General features: G+C 48.2%; 1 protein-coding gene across 1 annotated transcript in view; it reads left to right on the top strand.

Moving 5' to 3' along the window:
- The window catches only part of GPR158 (G protein-coupled receptor 158), a 214,895-nt gene that overhangs the window by 145,952 nt on the left and 49,610 nt on the right, over positions 1-19,333 (top strand). The window contains exon 6 of the mRNA XM_064162477.1: positions 12,587-12,696. Coding sequence (XP_064018547.1) covers positions 12,587-12,696 — 110 coding nt within the window. The remainder of the gene's footprint in view (positions 1-12,586; positions 12,697-19,333) is intronic.

Below are 19,333 nucleotides of genomic sequence, written 5' to 3'. Positions count from 1 at the left end.
ACCAGCAACAGAACAAGGGGACAGAGTATCAAGCTTTGCCAGGGGAGGTCTAGGCTCCTGGCTAGGTTAGGAGGTTGTTGGCAGAGAGAGTGACTGGCATTGGAATGGGCTGCCCAGGGAGGTGGTGGAGTCACCATCCCTGGAAGTGTTCAAGAGAAGCCTGGCTGAGGCACTTAGTGCCATGGTCTGGTTGATTGACCAGGGCTGGGTGCTAGGTTGGCCTGGATGAGCTTGGAGGTCTCTTCCAGCCTGATTGATTCTATGTCTGTGCTGAAACCCAGCCAGAGGTTTAATATGTGTTTGAGACAGGCATTGGAGAAAACCTCTCTACAGTTCAAGAGGAGAATTCCAGATTTCAGTAAGCATAAATTCAAGCTGGCCTTCGTGTGGATAGCTGGGAGAAATCTTGTCTTCTTTCAGTGGGCAGAAATGCAAGCAGGATTTTGTGTGGATAGCTGGAAGAAATCTTGTCTTCTTTCAGAAGGCAGAATTCAAGCTGGACTTTGTGTGGATGGCTGGGAGAAATCTTGTCTTCTTTCAGTGGGCAGAAATGCAAGCAGGATTTTGTGTGGATGGCTGGAAGAAATCTTGTCTTCTTTCAGAAGGCAGAATTCAAGCTGGACTTTGTGTGGATGGCTGGGAGAAAACTTGTCTTCTTTCAGTGGGCAGAAATGCAATCTGGACTTTGTGTGGATGGCTGGGAGAAATCTTGTCTTCTTTCAGTGGGCAGAAATGCAAGCTGGACTTTGTGTGGATGGCTGGGAGAAAACTTGTCTTCTTTCAGTGGGCAGAAATGCAAGCTGGACTTGGTGTGGATGGCTGGGAGAAATCTTGTCTTCTTTCAGTGGGCAGAAATGCAAGCAGGACTTTGTGTGGATGGCTGGGAGAAAACTTGTCTTCTTTCAGAAGGCAGAATTCAAGCTGGACTTGGTGTGGATGGCTGGGAGAAAACTTGTCTTCTTTCAGAAGGCAGAATTCAAGCTGGACTTTGTGTGGATGGCTGGGAGAAAACTTGTCTTCTTTCAGAAGGCAGAATTCAAGCTGGACTTGGTGTGTGTGGCTAGGGAATGACTTGTCTTCTTTTATCAATAAACCCAAATAATCCTAAGTGGTATTTTTGACTTTGACCTACATCTTATCTGAAATGCATTGTCCCCAGCAGCAGAGTTGATTTGGTTCCAGTCTAGAGGCAAGAATAAAACCTGCTGAGTAATCAATGTAGTTTCTTGCAGCAACTTGAAGCTTTACAGATGCATTGAGCTAATGACCCAGCACAAGCCTGCTTTCGAATGGTGAGATTTGCAAGGATAACAGGGTTTGAAGGCACTCTGTGTCCAGAGACCTATTAGAATAAACTGTTATGGCTTTAGAGAGGGAAAAAAAAAAGAGGTGGAGATGAAAGGAAGTCTTCTCTGCAGCTAGCCTAGGAACACAGTCAGCAAAGCTCTGAAAGGGTTTGTGTAGCTGCACCGGAAACCCTCGCTGGCAGTGCAGGAGTGGGTGAGGAGTTGTGCATCATTCACTAATAGTTCAGCAGATGCTCTGAGCTGTGAGTCATGTTTCCAACACTGGTATGTGGTGCCCATAGTGTACACGGGCTCATGAATGCCTTCATTCATGCCCATCTGGTAAGATGGCAGTGTGCCCACGTACAAGTGGATTGGTCCCTTTTCTAGAAAGCAGAGTGCCAGACAGTCAGGAGTTTGGGTGGGGAGCTTATCTGAACCTTGCAGACAACATCCCCACTGCAGGAAATCCCTTCTTGGTGCTAGGACTGAAGCAGGAATAGGTGACTTGAGCTGCTAGGTTTGCCCAGGAGGGTATTTTATGTGCTGAAAGAAACCAGTGAAACATGGCAGAGAAAGGAAGATGCCCATCTCAAAGCACAGCAGGATCCCGAGAGGAAGCATCTGATGGCTTGTTCTACAGCAGGATTGCCTAGAGACAGCCCAGGCACAGCTACTGCAGTCAGGCAAGGGCAGATGGCGTTGGGCAGTGGAACAGATCAGATGGATCTCTTCGCAGTATCTCCTGGATACTTGTTAATGGAATTAGCCCAAAAGGCATTATCTGAAATAGCTGTGTCACATCCTGCAATGAACTGTGCAGAGTGCTTGCAGCAAATTCTGAAGTTCAGTAAGAAAAGTAGGGAGTTTGAAGATTTTTTGAGGTTAGCTGGGTACAATTTTAAGAGAAATTTGGTTATTTGAAAATGGGGGAGGGGGGGGAATTGCATCACTTTTATCTGAAGTAGAGTCCAGGGCAGAGCCAGAAAGATGCTGAAGGGAGTGAAACATCTCCCTGCTGAGGGAGCTGGGGCTCTTCAGCTTGGAGAAGAGGAGACTGAGAGATGACCTCATTCATGTTTATAAAGATGTGAAGAGCAGTTTCAGGAGGACAGATCCAGACTGCTCAGTGATACCTAATGGCAGGACAAGGGGCAATGGTTGCAAGCTGGAGCAGAGGAGGCTTCACAGGGACATAAGAAAAACACTTTTTCACTGTGAGGGTGACAGAGTCCTGGAGCAGGCAGCCCAGAGAGGTTGTGTAGTCTTCTCTAGAGACATTCAAAACCCTCCTGGATGTATTCCTGTGTGACTTACTCTGGGTGATCCTGCTCTGGCGGGGGGGTGGACTGGATGATCTTTCGAGGACTCTTCCAACCCTTCATGTTCTGTGCTGCTGTGACTTTCACCTGTGACCACACATAACCAGGTGATGCTGATGCTCACATTCTCTGTTCTGTGTCTCATTCCATGTCTATAACCTGGCTAACATCCCTGCCATGGCATTAGGAATTAGATATTCTTTCAAGGTCCCTTCCAACCCAAACACTTCTGTGATTCTACAATGAAGGCAAAAATAAGAAGATTTCAAAGGTGAACAATTTGGGGTTAAGGTCTTGCTGAAACTTTTGTCATGTTTAGGGTTTGTAGCTTTGACAATTCAGTGCCTTTTTAAAAGCTTTTATTCTTTGATTTTCGTTCCTTTGAGGCATTGCACCACTGCTCATTTCCTCTCAATGTGGAGCAGAGAAATGTGATGATTAAAAGAATGTGGGTTTTGTGACTTTTGTGGCTGAAGACTCAAATAAAAAGCAGCTTAGCTTAAATACAAACCAAAATTGTCAGGGCTGGCTGCAAAGCGTTTGGCTTAGTCACAGGATCACAAAATGCATCAAGTTGGAAGGGACCCTCCAGAGTCATCTTGTCCAACCCTCCTGCAGTCAGCAGGGACACCTCTAACTACATCAGGTTGCCCAGAGCCTCCTTTGACCTTGAATGTCTCCAGCAATGAGACCTTCACCACATCTCTGGGCACCCTTCTCCAGTATTTCACCACCCTCGCTGTGCAGAACTTCCTCCTTATGTCCAACCTAAATCTCCTCTGCTCCAGTTTCAAACCATTGCCCCTTGTCCTATCACTGCAAGCCCTTCTAAACAGTCCCTCCCCACCCTTCTTGTAGGTCCCCTTCAGGTACTGAAGTGCTGCTGTGAGATCTCCCTGGGGCCTTCTCTTCTGCAGGCTGAACAGCTCCAACTGTCTCAGCCTGTCCTCATAGGAGAGGTGCTTCAGCCCTCTGACCATTTTTGTGGCCTCTTCTGCTCCAGGAGGTCCATGTCCTTCCTGTGTTGAGGTCTCCAAAACTGGGCACAGTACCTGTGAGACTTCACCTGGAGTACTCCTAATACAGATTAGTAATTGACAGGCAGTGAAGCAATTTCTGGGAAAGAAATGCTGAAATACCTTTCTAGTCAGTGAAGTGGCCAAGGTTCTGTCCAAGCAGCTGAAGCCCTGAGCTTCCTCATGAGGTTCCTCAAGGTGCTTGCCTTTATTTGTGGTTTATCTATGCAGTAGTGCTCATTCCCTGACCCCTGGGATGTAGGTAGAAATTAGGTGCCTGATTTAGGGAGACTGAATCCCAGTCAATGCACCGTGGGAAACTGCAGAGTGTCAAGTCAAACACTTTCACCTGGATCTGGTGCCCAAGGTGAGGGGCAAAAATTAATCAGTTTATGATGTGCAAGGTGAAGTCAATCTGCAAAGCAAAACAGTTTGTGTTGCATCAAAGTTTTCCTCACTGTTAGGGTTAGAGAGCTAAGGTGGGGTCTCCTTTTACAGAATCTCTCTACATGCTGTCCAGCTGTTAGAAAGCAATGGCAGCAAAGCTACAAAACTCATTGTTTGGTGAATTTTTGTGAGAACAATGCCAGTTTATGCTTTTAAATGTTAAATTGTTCAGTGCCAATTCTCTTTGCACTTCCACTCTCCCACCTGTCCTGATAACCAGAACTTGCTGTAGTGGGCAGAGTGCCTGCATCGACTTTAGCTGTTGTCTTTACAGAATCACAGAACTAACCAGGCTGGAAAAGAGCTTTGAGGTCATCAAGTCCAACCTATCACCCAACACCATCTAATCAACTAAACCATGGCACCAAGTGCCACATCCAGTCTCCTTTTAAACACCTCCAGGGATGGTGACTCCACCACCACCCTGGGCAGCCCATTCACAGTATCACAGTATCAGAGTATCATCAGGGTTGGAAGAGACCTCACAGATCATCAAGTCCAACCCTTTACCACAGAGCTCAAGGCCAGACCATGGCACCAAGTGCCATGTCCAATCCTGCCTTGAACAGCTCCAGGGACGGCGACTCCACCACCTCCCCGGGCAGCCCATTCCAGTGTCCAATGACTCTCTCAGTGAAGAACTTTCTCCTCACCTCCAGCCTAAATCTCCCCTGGCACAGCTTGAGGCTGTGTCCTCTCGTTCTGGTGCTGGCCACCTGAGAGAAGAGAGCAACCTCCTCCTGGCCACAACCACCCCTCAGGTAGTTGCAGACAGCAATAAGGTCACCCCTGAGCCTCCTCTTCTCCAGGCTAAACAATCCCAGCTCCCTCAGCCTCTCCTCATTCCAATGCCAATCACTCTTTCTGCCAACAACTTCTTCCTAAGCCTCCCAGCTTGAGATTGCATCCCCTCATTCTGCCACTGGTTGCCTGGGAGAAGAGACCAACCCTCACCTGGCCACAACTTCCTTTCAGGTAGTTGCAGAGAGCATTAAGGCCCCCACCCCGAGCCTCCTCTTCTTTAGAGAGCCTGTGCCTGCTCATGGTGTCCCCGGAACACCTGGGCTGCCTGCTGGCTGTGTCAGCACGCTGAGTCTCTCTTCCATGCCTGTAGTTCTCCAGCTCTAAACCTGACAGTTAGCTGGTGACCTTAGAAAGCCTTTTCATCTCTTACTGCACGAGTGGTAGCGTGACTGCCGAGACAATGTTTTGGCAGAGGTCATAATAACAGCTTAAAACACATAGAGGTTAAAGGCAAACTTCTAAATGCATCTGTCCAAATGCCACAGATGAGCCAGGCAAAGCCTCACGCACAGCTGCAGCAGCTGCTGCACGAGCAGGCACTGCCTGACTCCTCTCTTTCGGCCTTCCAAATGTTCCCCCCCACACCCCAGAACTTTGTTGTTCAGGGAGCAGAAGCTGGCACCTACTGCTTCCCTGGGTTTTGGGAGCTGGCAAAGCAGAGAGTACCACATTTGCTTAGGTACAGTAAATAGGGCTGGGGATATCCATCAGCAAAATCTCTTAAGCATTTATAATGAGATTCGTGCTGCTGCTGTGATCTAAGGCAGCATAAAAACAAGAAGGGAAAGGGAAGTGTTGTCAGATTTTTGGTGGGCAGGGTAAGTCTTTCAGAGCTGCAGAGGGATTCCCTTGTTCTGCTGAGAGCAGCCTGGGTGTGTGGGTGAGTCCTCCGCCCGTCCTACGCTCCGAGATGGGAGCTCAGCAACACCTTGCTGTGTGTTGTTTGCCACTTTAAGGAGGGTCTATCTGTGGGAATAACAGAAGGGAATAGGGGGAGGTTGGTAACCAGAAGGTGTAAGAGGCTGTTATGAAACAAAACTAAGACTTCTTTGTGCTGCTTCTTTGGTTGGTTGTTGTTTTCTTTAGCTAGAGAGAGTAAAGGATGGAGTGCAGCAGCCAGACTTTTCACCAGAGATATATTCTTTGCAAGACTGGGATTCTACTCAGATAAAAAACTTGAGCATGGCTTGCCACAGAATCACACAAATGGTGACAGTTGGAAAGGACCTCTGGAAATCACCTGCTCCAACTCAGGTTGCACGGGAATTTGTGCAGATGGGGTTTAAAACTCTCCAGAGAAGGAGGCTGTGATGTACTGAGCTTCCAGGGCAGTGTTTCTTTAGCCCCTTGGCACCAGTCCATTAAAGATTACTCAGTTTTAAAACTGAGCCACTGAAATTCACTGTGCTTATAAGAGACTTTAATGCTGACAGTAGCTTAGTGAGGGCAGTCAGCTGAATGTCCCAGTGAGCCCTGAGGGGAATAGGAATGACATATTCGTAGAATAACCTTCTGAAAAGCCTAAGAAGCAGGGCAAACATGAGTGTAGCAAGTTTGGCTGTTCAGAGCCTTGGTCCAGACCAGGCCACATGCAAATTACAGAAGAATAGGTAGAAATGGATGTTGGCCTTTGTAACTATTCTCCATCATATGAACAGAAGACCCAAAAGGGAATCAACCTTGGATCAAGTCTTACTTCATAGAATCGTAGAAGCGTAGAATGGCTGGAAGGGACCTCCAAAGGTCATCCAGTCCAACCCCAGCTGCAGTCAGCAGAGACATCCTTAAGTAGATCAGGTTGCCCAGATCCCTTGAATATCTCCAGGGGAGGGGCCCCAACCATCTCCCTGGGCAACCTGTTCCAGTGTTCCCCTACTCTCGTAGTAAAGAACTTGCTCCTAACATCCAGTCTAAATCTGCTCTTCCTATTTTGAAGCTATTGCCCTCATACTGTCCCTGCAGGCCTTTGCAAACAGTCTCTCTCCATCCTTCTTGTAGCCCACTTCAGGTACTGGAAGGCTGCTATTAGGTCTCCCCAGAGCCTCCTCTTCTGCAGGCTGAACAACCTTAGCTCCCTCAGCCTGTCCTCTTGGCAGAGGTGCTCCAAATCCCTGACCATTTTCATGACCCTCTACTGGACCCATTCCATCAGGTCCATGCCCTTCCTCTATTGAGGGCTCCAGAGCTGGGTGCAGTACTCCAGGTGAGGCCTCACTAGAGCATCACCTCTCTGGATCTGCTGGCAGCATGCCCCTGGGTGCTGCCCAGGCTGTGATTGGCCTTCTGTGCTGCAAGCTCATGCTGCCTGCTCATGTTCTCAACCACCAGTACCCCCAGATCCTTTTCCACAGGACTGCTCTCTATCACCTCACTCCTGCAGTGTTCTTGACCACTGAGTGAAGAGGTAGCTGAAAGGAGTCTGCATTCAAATGGCAGATGAGGACAGTTTTTGCCAAGAGAGCCTTGCCTCTGCAGCCTTCGTGGTGAGCTGCCACGTGCCAGCTCCCACCATGCTGCGTTTGAGGTGGTGCTCCCAGGTCAGTAGCCAGCCAAATGCCTCAGCTGCTCATACAGATGGTTCAGTGCAAATCAGTGAGACTTTGTGCCATGGAGAGAGGCACTGAGTGCAGCCTCAGCAAGTTTGCTGACGACACCAAGCTGTGTGGTGCAGCAGGGATCCATCCAGAGGGACCTGGACAGGCTGCAGATGTGGGCACAAGCCAACCTCAGGAGGTTTAACAAGACCAAGCACAAGGTCCTGCAGCTGGGTCGAGGCAATGCCAAGCACAAATCCAGGCTGGGCAGTGAGTGGCTGGAGAGCAGCCCTGAGGAGAGGGACATGGCAGTGCTGGTGGAGGAGAAGCTCAACAGGAGCCAGCAGTGTGCACTTGCAGCCCAGAAAGCCAAGCAGAGCCTGGGCTGCATCAGGAGAAGTGTGGCCAGCAGGGCCAGGGAGGTGACACTCCCTCTCTATTGCACTCTGCTGAGATCTCACCTGGAGTACTGCATCCAGTTCTGATGCCCCCATTGATGTGGAGATGCTGGAGTGTGTCCAGAGAAGGGCCATGAGGGTGCTTGGAGGGCTGGAGCAGCTCTGCTGTGAGCACAGACTGAAAGAGTTGGGGCTGTTCAGCCTGGAGAAGAGGAGGCTCCCAGGTGACCTTCTTGTGGCCTTGCTGTATCTGAAAGGGGGGTCCATAAAATCTGGGGAGGGACTTTTGAGGCTGTCAGGGAGTGCCAGGACTGGGGGGAATGGAGCAAAGCTGGAGGTGGGGAGATTGACTGGACATGAGGAAGAAGTTTTTCACTATGAGAGTGGTGAGAGGCTGGAATGGAGGTGTTTAAGGCCAGGCTGGCTGAGGCTGTGTGCAGCCTGCTGTAGGGTAGGGTGTCCCTGCCCATGGCAGGGGGGTTGGAATTAGATGACTCTTGTTATCCTTTCCAACCCTGACTGATTCTATGATTTTTTAGACAGAAGCAGTTAATATTTCAGCAGGCAACTGCAGATGAAATTGCTGTGTCAGTTTGCATGGCAAAGAGAGACGTTGCCCTCGGTAGAACAAAAATGCTGTGCCTGGAACGTTTGCAGGCTTTGCCATTTTGATCATCTGAGGAGTGCTGCTTGCAGATCAGCTGTGAAATGTTTGCAGTCTCTGTATGCCAGTCCCTTTTGGACATTGTTTTTCTGATTCACAGGAATCGAAGAAGGGAACAGGGTATTCCCTACCCTCTGGCAAACCTCACGGAGCAGGTTTGCAGCTGCAGGCTTTGCTCTGGCACTGCAACTGTCCCAGTGCATAGAACTGTGGGTTAGGATAAGAGATCACTGCTATCATTTAGGTCTTTCTGAGAAACTTCTTGCTGGATGCTCTTTTACACGAGCATGGTCATGTGTGAGTGGCTGCATTTTGATTTTCCAGCTGATTTTCCAAGAAGTGGTCCTTAGCTGCAGGCTGTTCCCTTTCCTACAGCTACCTGAAGGGAGGCTGTAGCCAGGTGGGGTTGGGCTCTGCTGCCAGGCAAGCAGCAACAGAAGAAGAGGACACAGCCTCAAGTTGTGCCAGGGGAGGTCTAGGCTGGATGTTAGGAGGAAGTTGTTGTCAGAGAGAGTGATTGGCATTGGAATGGGCTGCCCAGGGAGGTGGTGGAGTCGCTGTCCCTGGAGGTGTTGAAGCAAAGCCTGGCTGAGGCACTTAGTGCCGTGGTCTGGTTGATTGGCCAGGGCTGGGTGCTAGGTTGGATTGGATGATCTTGGAGGGCTCTTCCAACTGGATGATTCTATGAGGGAGCTGTATGGTGGTGGTGTTATCTCATCTCACTGGTCTAGCACAGTCATTAGTAAGGGGATTAGATCTTATTCCTGCAGTGAATATTGCAGGCTCACCTTGCACCATGGTGAAAAGGTATTTATTCTGATTGCTGGGTGATAAGTTGGACTGGATGAGCTTTGAGGGACTTTCAAGTTCTGTCTGGATGTGTTCCTCTGTGGTCTGTGTTAATATTGTCCTGCTCTGGCAGGGGGTTGGACTCAGTGATCTCCTTGGGTCCCTTCCAACCCCTAACATCCTGTGATCCTGTGATGGCTTTTCCAGCCTGGTTGATTCTATGATTCTAAGAATTTGTCAGATCCCCAGAAAATCAGAGAATCATTGTTTCTGTTGGGAGAGACCTTTTGAGATCATCAAGTCCAACCTTCAATCTAAGACCACCATGGCCATTAAAACATGTCCCAGTGTGCCACATCCACAGAGTCCCAGGAAGGACTGTGACTCCACCACCTCCCTGAGCAGCCTGTTCTAATGCCTGACCACTCTCTCCAGTAAATATAGTTTCTGTAATACCCACTCAAACCTCCCCTGGCACAATTTCAGTTCATTTCCTCTCTTTTCATTGCCTGACCTTAGGGAGAACAGACCAACACCCAATATGTCCCCCTTGAAACATGTCAGTCCTGTAACAGTGGGGGGAAAAAGGACTAAATTGTGCACCATGGATTGATTCAACAAACCATATTTTTTAATAAGGTAGCTTGATTCTGCTTGAGAAGAACCCAACCACAAAACAAACAGGCCAGCAAAGCACAGCAGCTTCTTCTATCTCTCCCTTCCCACATGTCTGCCATTTTTGCCCCCACTATCCTAAATATGTCTGTGTCACCCAAAGGACATAGTCCTGGGCTTTGGGCCAACATCCTGGGCTTGAAATCCCACACGGAACAGCCTTTACTTGGGAAGATAATACCATGTGGCAGCCAGCAGGCACAATACTACCTCTGCTGCCAGAGTGTACTGACTCGGAATGAAGCTGTGGCAGATGGCCTGGAATGTTTCAGTGCTTGCTTTCTCTAGACCAGGATTACCCAATTCATTTTTCACTGTGGTGCACTGGGTCATTTTACCAGGTTCTGCTCAAGTGGACGTGATGCACCAAGTCTGGTTTTGATGGACCAAGCAGGGTCTGCAGGTAGAGTAAGGGCAGTGTGTAGCCAAATCCCTGGGGCAGCAGAGTCCCTCTCTGGGGGTGTCCAAGGCCAGGCTGTGTCCCTGGCTGGGTACCATGGGCACCAGAAGAACAAGAGACAGGACACTGCTTAACACAAGCAAGTTCCAGTCCAAGCCAATCCGTTTATTGCATTCCAAACATGTGCTTTTATACCTTTCATCAGAAGGCTACAAATTGTGTTAAACTACAATTGGTTACATGTACTTGCATTAGAGATTGCATACTAATTAGCACAGACATTCCTCACATTCTCTCAGCAACATGCACATTGTGTCCAAGCAATCTAAGTCAGCAGAGGTAGGCGAAACCCACAGGCTCCAGCCTTACATTTGCTTGCATTTGTTACACCATTCCCTAAGGTCATTCCAACCTTCCACTCTATCTCAACTCAGCACTTACTGAGCTCATGCACTCTCTCCTGTCCATGGCTTATGTTCCAGTGTACCACAGTCAGGCATTTCTATAGAATCACTACATTTCATTTACTATTCCCAACAAGGTTGCATGAAACCTTGAGCATCCTGGGCTAATGGAAGGTGTCCCTGTCTATGACAGGGGCTTGGAGCTAGATGATAATTAAGGTCTCTTCCAACCCAAACCACTCTATGAATCTCTGAGTATGGACTCATCCTTCAGGGCACCAAGGACAACACCTGTTGGAACAAGAAGAAATGAACTCCTGGTTCAGGTTGTGACCAAGTCCCCTGTTTGAGCAGCCCTGTTTTAGATTAGGGTGGCATTTTACGTGGTAGTGATGTCTAATAGACACTGTACCTGCAGAAACAGCTTTATCTTACTCTCTGTTGAGTACCTGCAGAAACAGCTCTATGTTACTCTCTGTTGAGTACCTGCAGAAACAGCTTTATCTTACTCTCTGTTGAGTACCTGCAGAAACAGCTTTATCTTACTCTCTGTTGAGTACCTGCAGAAACAGCTCTATGTTACTCACTGTTGAGTACCTGCAGAAACAGCTTTATCTTACTCATTGTTGAGTACCTGCAGAAACAGCTTTATCTTACTCTCTGTTGAGTACCTGCAGAAACAGCTTTATCTTACTCACTGTTGAGTACCTGCAGAAACAGCTTTATCTTACTCTCTGTTGAGTACCTGCAGAAACAGCTTTATCTTACTCTCTGTTGAGTACCTGCAGAAACAGCTCTATGTTACTCTCTGTTGAGTACCTGCAGAAACAGCTGCTCTATGTTACTCTCTGTTGAGTACCTGCAGAAACAGCTTTATCTTACTCTCTGTTGAGTACCTGCAGAAACAGCTCTGTTACTCTCTGTTGAGTACCTGCAGAAACAGCTGCTTTATGTTACTCTCTGTTGAGTACCTGCAGAAACAGCTTTATCTTACTCTCTGTTGAGTACCTGCAGAAACAGCTCTATGTTACTCTCTGTTGAGTAGCTGCAGAAACAGCTCTATGTTACTCACTGTTGAGTACCTGCAGAAACAGCTCTATGTTACTCTGTTGAGTAGCTGCAGAAACAGCTCTATGTTACTCTGTTGAGTGTTGGCCTCGTGTATGGTGCTTGGTAGATAGAGCAAAAGGCCAGCAGGGCATTTTGTTCTTGTCATAGAGAAACCCATCAGTGAGCAGAAAGGTTAATGTCATTGAAAGATGGGTGATGTATTGGGACATTTGATATAGCCTGGGGAAAATACCTAGGGAAGAAGAAAGAGTGGATATGGCATCAAGTGTTTGGGAGTTTGGACAGATTGAAGCCAGTGCAGGATTTTTTAGTGTGGCAGAACAGCTGGCAGATCAAAATGAGCAGCTCTCTTTTGGCTGGGTTTATTAGGAGTGACTTTGAAGTCTAACCTAGTAAATAGAGTGCATCAAACCAAAATTAAACCAGCTGCACAGTGCTGGAATAGCTCAAGGGAAATGTCCTGGTCTGTTCTATGCTCTGTCTTCTCTGGCTACATGTTTTCACTGGGTGAAGAAAAGTCAGTGGAGCTGCATTTAAAAGTGTTGTCACTTCACAGTCTGTCACAGGGCTTTTGCCAGCTCTGTTCCAAAGGAGCTGGTGCCTCGAACCGTGCCAGCTGGTGGCTCTGATCAGCCCCTCACTTTACTAGAGCATCTAAATATACAGCAGCTCGAGCTGGAATGCGTCTGCTGCCCTGCTCTACAGCTCTTCTGCATTTGAATGAAGCTTTGGCATTGCAGCAGTACTGAAGCTCTCTCTCTCTTTCTGTCCTCTAGGTTGTCATTTTGTATTTCGAGCCAAGTGTGTTCCGCTGTGTCCTCCTAAGATGGGTTCGTCTTCTGGGCTTTGCCACTGTGTATGGAACTGTGACGCTCAAGCTGCACAGGTATGCCACATGTTACTCATTTCCATCTCTGGGGGAGGATGTGCAATCTGGGTGGGTGCTTGGGTGGAAGAGTGGCAAATAGTATCATGAACAAGCCTTGCTTCTGACTTTTCAAAATCACTGTGTGTTTCTCCTCGCAATTCCTGATCTATTTATCTGCTGTTAGTCCCATCACAGAAATAGGAATGCAGGCAGGATTTGATAGAGAATACAGGCATCAGCTGTAAAACTGTGCAAGAATGCCTTTTCCCAGGAGGTGAATATATTTTCTGTGAGTATAGGAAAGCCTAGAAGTGTTTGTAGAGTGTAGAGCAGTGTTGAAAGGCTTCCCTGTAAAGCGATCGTGGAGAGATGCTGTCTACGAGTTGGGATTGCAGGATGTAAGGGGTTGGAAGGGACCTCTGGAATTCATTGAGTGCAACCCCCCTGCCAGAGCAGGACCATAGAGTCTAGTGCAGGTCACAGAAGAATGCATCCAGACTGGGCTTGAAAGTCTCAGAGGAGCAGACTCCACAGCCTTTCTGAGGAGCCTGCTCCAGTGCTCTGTGACCTGTACAGTAAAGAAGTTCCTTCTCATGTTGAGGTGCAACTTCTGTGCTGCAGTTTCCATCCACTGCCTCTCGTACCAACACAGGGCACCAGCTGAGCAGAGTTTGTCCCCTCCCTCTTGACCCCCAGCCCTCAGGTATTTATAAACTTTTATTAGACCCCCTCTAAGCCTTCTCTGCACCAGACCAAAAAGCCCCAGGTCCTTCAGCCTCTCCTCACAGGGCAGTGCTCCAGTCCCTTCATCAGCTTAGTCCTCCATTGGACTCCCTCTAGAAGATCCCTGTCCCTCCTGAACTGGGGAGCCCAAAACTAAACACAGTATTCCAGGTGAGGTATCACCAGGGCAGAGTAGAGGGAGAGGAGAACCTCCCTTGATCTGCTGCACACACTGCTCTTAATGTGGCAGCAGTGGGTAAGCAATAATCCATGGTGCACAGATGTACTGTGTTTTCTCCCAGCTCACAAGTCAAGGGTTGCTTTCTCCAGGCAGTCACAGCTACTTGCTCAAAAGCATCAGTGCCTGCCAGCAAAACTGTGTGGAGAGTTCAGGGTTCCATGGGGTTGGCACTGCACTCACATCTGATTCACAGGGTCACAGGATGTTAGGGGTTGGAAAGCACACAAGGAGATCATCAAGTCCAACCCCCTTGCCAGAGCAGGGCCACACCATCTAGCACAGGTCACAGAGGAACACATCCAGACAGACCTTGAAAGTCTCCACAGAAGGAGACTCCATAACCTCTCTGGGCAGCCTGTGCCAGTGTTCTGGGACCCTTACAGCAAAGAAGTTCCCCCTTGTGTTGAGGCAGAACCTCTTGTGCTGCAACTTACACCCATTGCTCCTTGTCCTATCCCAGGGAGCAGCAAGCAGAGCCTGTCCCCCTGCTCCTGGCAGCCTTCAGGTACTGTTGAACATTTATCAAATCCCCTCTAAGTCTTCTTTTCTCCAGACTAAGCAGCCCCAGGTCCCTCAGCCTCTCCTTATCAGCCATGCCCTCCTGTCCCCTCATCATCCTAGCCCTCTGCTGGACCCTCTCCAGCAGATCCCTGTCCCTCTTCAGCTGGGGAGCCCAACACTGAACACAGTGTTCAAGATGAGGTCTCAGCAGGGCAGAGTATAGGGGGGAGGAGAACCTCCCTTGATCTGCTGGACACACTCTTTCTGACACACCCCAGGATCCCATTGGCCTTCTTGGCCACAAGGGCACATTGCTGTGCCATGGTTAACTTGTTATCCAAAGGGTTTGACATCATTCAGAGACTCAGCTTCAAATCTCACTTCTACATCCCCCTTAACAATTGAAGCCTTTTCTGGGCATGCTGGCTGAAATCCCAATGCTTCCTCTTCTGTAACTAAACAAAAAATCTCTGCTACCATCTAAGTGTTTTGATTGAAGCAAAGAGATGTGCAGTATTGGGCTACTGGTGCTTGGACATCTTGACCAAAGTGGACTTGCTCATCTTGTCTGTCTTCATTACTGTGTTGGCATGTTAGATGGAGGAGGTTTGATACTGTGCTTATGAGCTGAATGAGGACTGCCTTGTGGTTTGTGTTGCACTATTCACATCAGCTTGTGGCTGGCAAATTCTGCCTTCCCACTGAGACAGAGCCTATTCTTGCAGCTCTCTCTTATTTCTGTCCCTGGTTACCAGCGCACACTTCAGCTGCTGATCCTAACTGTATAATGCTGAGCCTGGCCCCATCTTTACTTTGACTTTCATCCAGAAAATCCCACACCCTCGTGGTATTTTCTGGGGTGAATAATTTCTGATGTAAAAAGAAAAACAACTAGAGCACTACAGAAAAGATGTACCAGAGCTGTCGGCTTGGCTCAGTGGTTTGCTATCTATAGCTGGGATATACAGAGAAGCAGCCTGAGTCTGTGGAGGACTCACCTTGTCATTGCAGCTCTGCTACCCTCACAGCTTGCCTCTGTGGTTTTACCTGATGTGAGGAAGCAATAGCAGCTGATCTTTCATCTGTATGAGGCAAGGACAGGCTGCAAAATTGGGCAGAGAATCTTGCACTTTGGCTTTGTTTGTTCAGCTGTTTGGTGGTACTTGGCCTCTGTGCTGAGAGAGTCAACAAATGGGACTAAGGCTGAATAAGTAGCCAAGAATGAACTCCATCCTCATCTGTGATCAGCACAAGGCTAGCAGCAGACTGGACTACTTACACTACAGTCAACAGGATGACAGGCTGATGAGGGGAGAGATTATTCTCCTTTCTTCAGCACACCTTAGGCCATATCTGCAATGTTGTGTCCAGTTTTGGACTACCCAAAACATCAGTGAACTTGAGTGAAAGATGAGCAACATGGCCAGGGCTTGGAGCACTTGCCCTGCAAGGAGAGTTTGAGGGAACAGGGCTTGTTCAGCTGGAGAAGACATGGCCTTGGAGGGACCTGACAGCAGCTATCCAATGCCTACAAGAAGGTTAGTGAGAAGACAGAGGCATGCTCTTGACAGCAGTGTTTAGTGGGGGACCAAAGGGCAATGACAGACTGAAATGGAAGATGTCAACTTCGTACAGTATAAATTAGCATCAGGGTCAGTGTTCTACAAAGAAAACATTTTCACTCTCAGAGCACTCAGGCAGTGGAGTTGGCTGCCTGTGAGACTGTCAGTTTTGCCACTTGGAGATTTTCATGATCTAGCCCAGGGAAGTGGTTGAGACTCCATCCCCGGAGACATTCAAGATCAGACCTGATGTAGCCCTAGGCAGCCTGATCTAGTTGGAGGTATCCCTGCTGACTGCAGAGGGAGTGTACAAGACGACCCTTGAAGGTCCCTTCCAACCTGATGCAATCTGTGAAAGCCCAAAGCAGCCTGGTCTGAATTCAGTGTTCAGCCTGTTGTGAGCACTGGGTGACCTTCTGAGGTAATTCCAACCTCAGCAATTTCTGTATTTGTGACACGTGAAGAGAAGAGAGGGAAGAAACAAAACAAAACCAACAGAACAAATTAGGGTATTAATCTAGAACTGCTCCCATTAGGAACCTGTCTGTCTTTTCCATCCAGGTATCCTGACCACTGACTTCCCTCATTGATGATACTGTGATCTCTCCTTAGTACTGAATATTTCAGTCGGGAGTGTGCCTTGCAGAAAGCCTGAGTTAAGTTAGGTATGTTTTGTCACACATATTCACAGAATCTTACAATGTCAGGGACTGGAAAGGACCTTGAAGGATCATCCAGTCCAACCCATTGCCAGAGCAGCATCACCTAGAGCAGATCACACAGGAATGCATCCAGGCAGGTCTTGAATATCTCCAGAGAGAGAGATTCCACAACCCCTCTGGGCAGCCTGTTCCAGTGCCCTGTGACCCTCACAGGGAAGAAATTCCTCCTCACGTTTCCATTGAACTTCCTGTGCCTCAGCTTCCACCCATTGCCCCTTGTGCTGGCACTGGGCATCACCCAGCAGAGCCTGGCTCCAGCCTCCTGGCACTCTTTACATATTGATAGGTACCGATGAGGTCACTTCTCAGTGTCCTCCAAGCAGCAGAGCCCCAGCTCCCTTAGGCTCTCCTCATAACACAGCAGTGCTGCTAACTAGGATGCTACAGGAAATTTGGCAGCATTCTTCGGCAAATCTGACTCAATCCAGGGTCGCTGCAGAGCTGAAGAACAACTTTCTGCAGGCAACACAAATCCTCATCACAAGCGCTGGTTCCGTGCTGCAGGTAGCCTGTGTCTTGCCCGAGGGCAGAACTGATTGCTAGCAAGGAGCTTCTGATTGTTTTCAACGTTAATGGGAAAAGCCAGCACTGTGTAAAAGCAACTCTCAGTGATAACCAGAAGGTCTGAAGCTGTATTTCTCAACAAATGAGGTGCTTTGGCTAGCACTGGAGTGTGAAGGTTATCCAAAGCCAGGTAGGAGGCACTGGAAACACTTGTTTTCTTTGTGGCTTTTTTTTCCCCCTGCAGCTCACCACTTCCTGAGGAGGTCTTTGAGGTTTCATTAGGGTCAAGCATCAAAGAAGAAATCAGAAAAGTAGCCAAAAGCAGATGCTTAAGGAAGAGTAAAAGAAGAGGGAAGTCATGTACTGATTCATTCTTTGAGCACCCGTCACAGTCAATTTCTACAGTGCCTCATCTTAAATTGCCTCTTCCTTATTCATTGTGCACTTTGAAAATAAGGAGCTGATGTTTATGGAGATGGAAGGATGGGAGTAAGGAAATGAGCTTAATTTAAGACAGCTAGCTGTAAAGCTGTGAACATAAAACTTAGTGCTCTCCTCAGCAATGAACGCTTCAAAATTGTTCTCTCAAGAAATAAAGATGCTTCAAATTTAAACCCTCTGAGTTTAGGAGAGCTGCTGATGTTGCACCTTGCAGTGTCACTTCTGTGCTGAAGAATCTCTCTGTCCATCTTTCAAGCCTTGTATTGTATGAACAGGTTAATATTTTGTGAACTCTGCCACCTTGGTGTCAGGATTGATGCAGATTCTTTAATTCTGGGTTAAAGCACAAGAATGGAAGAAAGCTATGAGTATGCACATGCAGCCATAGGTGTATGTGTGCATGCACAGGATGTCCTACAGGCATTTCAGGAGAACTAAACCCAGCAATGGGCCATCCATTTCTTGTACCACTGAGAGCAAAAGAGGAGAATTGAGAGGTGTGCAGAACGAGGAGAGGGCTTCAGTATCTTATGGAAGAGGAGGCTCTTGCTAGCAGACAAACTGAAGCTGTCAGTTTGCTTCTTGAAGCTTCTTATACTACTGAGAGAAAAAGAGGAGAATGGAGAGGTGTGCAGAATGAGGAGAGGGCTTCAGTATCTTATGGAAGAGGAGGCTCTTGCTAGCAGACAAACTGAAGCTGTCAGTTTGCTTCTTGAAGCACTTGAGTGGAAGTGTGCATTGATGGTGAGAATGTGAAAGAGGAGGACATGGTGTCCTAGGGGAGGGAAAGAACAGACAGATGATTCCACCTAGAAGCGGGTGGTGGAAATGTGCTGCAGAAGGGGGCAGAAGGCACCTCAACAGCTGGAGCCCTGTACAGCTGCATGGTCCCTAGACATGTTCTCTACTACCAGTTTCTCTTCTACAAGGAAAAATTAACCCCAGGCCGTTCCAAACTTTGGCAGTGCTTGGCAGAAAAGGGCTCACAGCCATAGACATTTTGCTGTGGGCTGCTGGAGCTCCAAGTCTCTTTGATGCGCTTGCAGCTGTAGCTCCCTCTTCTGCCTCTTCCCTTCAATTTGTGTTCATGTGAGAGCTCCATGGTGCAGCTTTGAATATCAGAGCCAGCAGCAGTGCACAAGCCTTAAGCATTAAAAAAGAGCCTTCCTGCAGCACTGTCACCTCCCTAGCATCAGCTTCATTTTCTTGGAGTGATGACTCAGATGAGAGGGAGGCACTTAGTTTTGGTTAAAAGAGACATGGGGGGGGGGGGGGGAGGGAAGGCATTGAATGCCTTTTGTATTAGTTATTAATTTAATGTAAATGAGAAAAATTAAACCTTCCATGAGGGAAGGCCATCCCTACCTTGCACAAAGAAGGGTCATCCCTGTCTTCCACTGCTTTTCCCTTCTTTGATTAGACAAGAAGGAAGGCAGCACATGGGAAGTGTCCATGGGTTCTTAGGTCATTTGCATTGTGTGCAGCTGGTATTGCTGATGCTTCTTGTTGATGGAAAGAGAGAGTTCAGAGATAGCAGTGAAGAGGCTGAACACACTAAGTCCTACAAAGCTTTCAGAAAGTGTTGGGGTGGAAAACAGACCTTAGGAATGCTCCTGCAGAGCAAAGAAAGTTGCTCAGCACGTTGCTCTCTGCCTGACGTGCCTGTGGTGCTGGATTCTCCCACACTGTTCCTTGTGCCTGGCTGTTGGAGGACACAGCAGAGAAATGAGGGCTTTGGGGGGCTGGAGGCAGAGCAAAAGGCTGGGGGATCCAAGTTAGAGAGGAAGGGAATTGGGCTTGCTGCAGAAGTGTGTGCAGGCAGAGTAGGAGTTCCTGAGGAGCGAGGTTTCACTAGCTGGACTGGTCATGGAAAGCTCTGTTCTTGTTAGCATGTCTTAACCTAATTAATTCATTTCCTGACTATAATTAATTTTGCTTGCCTGCTGCAAACCTTTGCTAGT

The sequence above is a fragment of the Pogoniulus pusillus genome, chromosome 23, assembly GCF_015220805.1.
Source record: "Pogoniulus pusillus isolate bPogPus1 chromosome 23, bPogPus1.pri, whole genome shotgun sequence".
In the NCBI taxonomy this organism is placed as follows: Eukaryota; Metazoa; Chordata; class Aves; order Piciformes; family Lybiidae; genus Pogoniulus; species Pogoniulus pusillus.
The sequence above is the reverse complement of the archived record's forward strand: the minus strand, read 5'-3'. Positions and strand labels throughout refer to the sequence as shown.